The sequence below is a fragment of the Octopus bimaculoides genome, chromosome 28 (assembly GCF_001194135.2).
Source record: "Octopus bimaculoides isolate UCB-OBI-ISO-001 chromosome 28, ASM119413v2, whole genome shotgun sequence".
Classification (NCBI taxonomy): Eukaryota; Metazoa; Mollusca; class Cephalopoda; order Octopoda; family Octopodidae; genus Octopus; species Octopus bimaculoides.
The window spans coordinates 17,915,132-17,918,766 of record NC_069008.1 but is presented as its reverse complement, the minus strand read 5'-3'; the positions used below and the strand labels follow the sequence as shown (position 1 = coordinate 17,918,766).

At 40.2% G+C, this 3,635-nt stretch overlaps 1 protein-coding gene across 1 annotated transcript in view; it reads right to left on the bottom strand.

The window, feature by feature from the left end:
- The window catches only part of LOC106872264 (WD repeat-containing protein on Y chromosome), a 91,170-nt gene that overhangs the window by 8,264 nt on the left and 79,271 nt on the right, over positions 1-3,635 (bottom strand). The window contains exons 14-17 of the mRNA XM_052977508.1: positions 3,346-3,410; positions 2,662-2,821; positions 1,910-2,190; positions 206-372 (exon numbers count right to left, since the gene is read on the bottom strand). Coding sequence (XP_052833468.1) covers positions 206-372; positions 1,910-2,190; positions 2,662-2,821; positions 3,346-3,410 — 673 coding nt within the window. The remainder of the gene's footprint in view (positions 1-205; positions 373-1,909; positions 2,191-2,661; positions 2,822-3,345; positions 3,411-3,635) is intronic.

Below are 3,635 nucleotides of genomic sequence, written 5' to 3'. Positions count from 1 at the left end.
AGAGAGAGAGAGAGAGAGAGAGAGAGAGAGACAGACAGACAGACGGAGTTGGAGACAGAGAAAGAGAGAGATTTATATTTGAGATTTGGTGATTATTTCCCCGTCGGTCAGACCTGGATTATGCTTGGCCTTGAGCTAAAAAAAAAACAACAGCAAAAACGAAAACAACAACCAACCAACCAACCAAAACAAAGATTTGCCTCTTACCTTGACACAACCATCGGTTGAACTCGTGTACAACTTGTTGGTGTTGGGATCTAGAGCCAAGGACAGCATCTCAGCCTTCTCATGTATATTAGAGAGATGCTTAACTTTTTGACCACTGTCCAGCATCCAGAATGTCAGAGTGCCATCTTGTGAAAGACTGACCACCTGGAATATAGAGTGAAGACAAACTTAGAGATAACACGCATCGATATGTAAACACACACACATATACGACAGGCTTCTTTCAGTTTCCGTCAACCAAATCCACTCACAAGGCTTTGGCCAACCCAAGGCTCTAGCAGAAGACACTTGCCCAAGGTGTCACACAGTGGGACCGAACCTGGAACCCTGTAGTTAGTAAGCAAGCCACTTACCACACAGCCACTCCTGTGCCTATATACATATTCAATATTCTTTGTAGCCAGATTTCTTCACCTCCTTTTAATGCTCAATTTCATTTGTCTACACATATATACATCCTTTGTATTTCATGTACTTTGATTATTGACCCACCTAACTTGCTTATCTATACATTCACTTTACTACTTGGCTAAGTTGGAGCCTCTTGAATCCTACTAAGCATATTGCATATGGCGGATATCTGATTCTCATCTATGACTGGAGTTCCTTTTTCTCAACAGAGTACTACTTAGAGATAACACTCATAGATATGTCAACATTTTTTGCATTTCATGTAAATTTGCACATTGACCTACTTAACTAGCTTATCTTTACATTAACTCCTTTATTCATAATCCTGGACTCAAATTACATTTATGCATCTGTTGCAAAAAGATGCAGCTAAACCGTTTGTGGACATGAAACCATTGGTCACTCTATAACTAAACGGAGACTTAATTACTTTTAATATATGTGTGTGTGTGTGTATATATATATATATATATATATATAGGTAAGTGGTAGGTTTGCCTCGATCCTTCAGGGGTAGTCTGAAGCATCCAAGCAACCAGGGGATGTTTAAATCCGGAGGCACTCCTGGGGATCACCTGTATGGGTACCGTCTTGGGAAGAGGGCGTCCAGAGGCAGGTAATATGTTGCTTAAACCGTAGTTTATGTATTTACTTGGAGAATGGAGCAACAAATACAAGAAAAAGCATTTTCGTTGGACTAGATAGCCGTTGTTTTATTACGTGGAACTTGTGGAATGAGTCAGTGTGGAGGTTTAGGTTATGTAATGAGTCATTTTGTATATTATGTCATATATATATATATATATATATATAATTATCATAATCATCATTATCATTGTTTAGTATCTGTTTTCCATTCTGGCATGGGTTGGACGGTTTGTCTGAGGTCTGAAGAGCCAGCAGCTGCACCAGGCTCCGGTCTGGTCTGCAATGTTTCTACAACTGGATGCCCTTCCTAACGCCAACCACTCCGAGAGTGTTGTAGGTGTTTTTTATGTGCTATCGGCATGGGATCCTGTCAGGTGGCTCTGGCATCGATCACGTCCAGATAGTGAGTTTTGCATGCTACTGGCACGAAAGCCAATCATAATCATTTTCATTACTTTACAGCTGTTTCGGGTTATGAGGAACCATGCAGTTAGATCTGAGTGCCTATATGGCATGTTATTGCTTCTTCAGAGCCAATTCTATGAAACCTTTCTTTGCCTGAGAAATACTTTAATATATAGTTATACACCACCACAACTACCACAGCAAGACCTCCACCTACCTGATTGTAAGATGGACTGTATACTACAGCCACGACTACAGTTTCATGACTCACCACTCTGTTGCGACATTCATTTTTCATTTCAATCACAGTGAAGATGGGACCAAAGGTGAGAAACAGACGGTTGGATTCCCTATTGCTACTGCTTTTACTGGGACTACTACTACTGCTGCTACTACTACTACTACTACTGGTATTGTTATTAGTACTGTTGCTGCTGTTGTTGTTGTTGCTGGCCTCTTTGTGGTCAGTCACTTCGTCCAGGAACAAACTGATGAAAACTGCAGAAAATACAAAATGAATACAGGTGTAATTAAAATGAAAGGTAAACGAGAAAAAACAGCATGAAATCAGTTCGTTGTTGTCATCGTCATCATCACCATCGTCGTCGTCGTCATCATCATCATCATCAACATCACCATTAACATCAACATCACCATTAACATCAACATCATCATCAAAAACTACACAAGTATTCTTAGTTCCATCCCTAGCTTTTGTAGGGTTCTAAATACTTAACCATCACCATTTTAGCTAGTGTTAGATATATATAAGCAGGCCTTATGGTTACCCACATAACTGCTTTCCCCAAGTAGCAGAATAGATTGCTCAAATCTTTCTTAAATCCATCAGCTTTTTTTTGTTTTTATCTGTTTTTGAGGATTATGAAACCATCATCTCTATAGATGCCTCTGGGCTGGCTATGCAGGCAGGAAGGCAGAAAGGAAGGTGAAGACATATTTTAAACATACCGTCACCGACCTTGGGGAACATTCCAACTAAACGCTGCATGCAGACTTGCAATTGAATGTCCCAGATTCTCAGTGCCTTGTCTTTGGAAAAACTGAAGAGTAGACTCCTGCTAGACCAAATGTGGACAACCACAACACTGGACATGTGACCTTGAAGGATCTGTGAAGGAAACAAAAAAAGAAAAAATGAAACCAGAAAACAAAACTCAAAACTTGCAAGACAAAAATTTAGTACACATACAAGCATACATACACATATATGGGAGAATTCACAAAAAAAAAAAAAAAAAACAAAAGACAAAGACAGGTGGTGTAGACAACAAACAGATGTATTAGTTTAATGCTCGAGAAGTGAGAAAGTCTTTAACGTTTCAAGAAAGGGACACAGAATGTGTAGTGGCTAGTGATCTATCATGGCGAATGCCGGACAGAGGGGTCACACAGGAGAGCTAGGAAGAAGGGGAGGTAATAAAGTAGTGGCGATCCCAAAACGAAGGTGCGTGTGTATAAGAGAGCATGCATGTGCGTGTGGAAGAGGGTTGGTGACTTTGATGTGTGCGTGTGTGTAGGAGTATGGGTGATGGTGTGGGGCTGGGAAGTGGTCAGTGCTAGTGTGTGCATGATGGTGTGATGTGATGTGGTGGTGGTGGTAGTAGTAGTAGCAGTAGTAGCGACAATACTTACCCCGTTGGGTTTTGACTTCACGTAAGGGTTCCAGAGACAGATCTTGTGGTTGACCCCAGCTGTAGCTACAAAAAAAAAAAGAAGGGAGAGGATTTCTGTTGGGGGTGGTCAGAATAGAGGTCAGTGGTCAAACCAAAATGGAGATAAATAGTATATACACATTAAGTGTATATTAGCTTATGCAGTTATATAAATTGATGTATTCACATGTAGAGATGTGTGACTTGTTTAAGCTATTATGATATTCATGGTGTTAAATACATTGATATACATACACACACACACACACA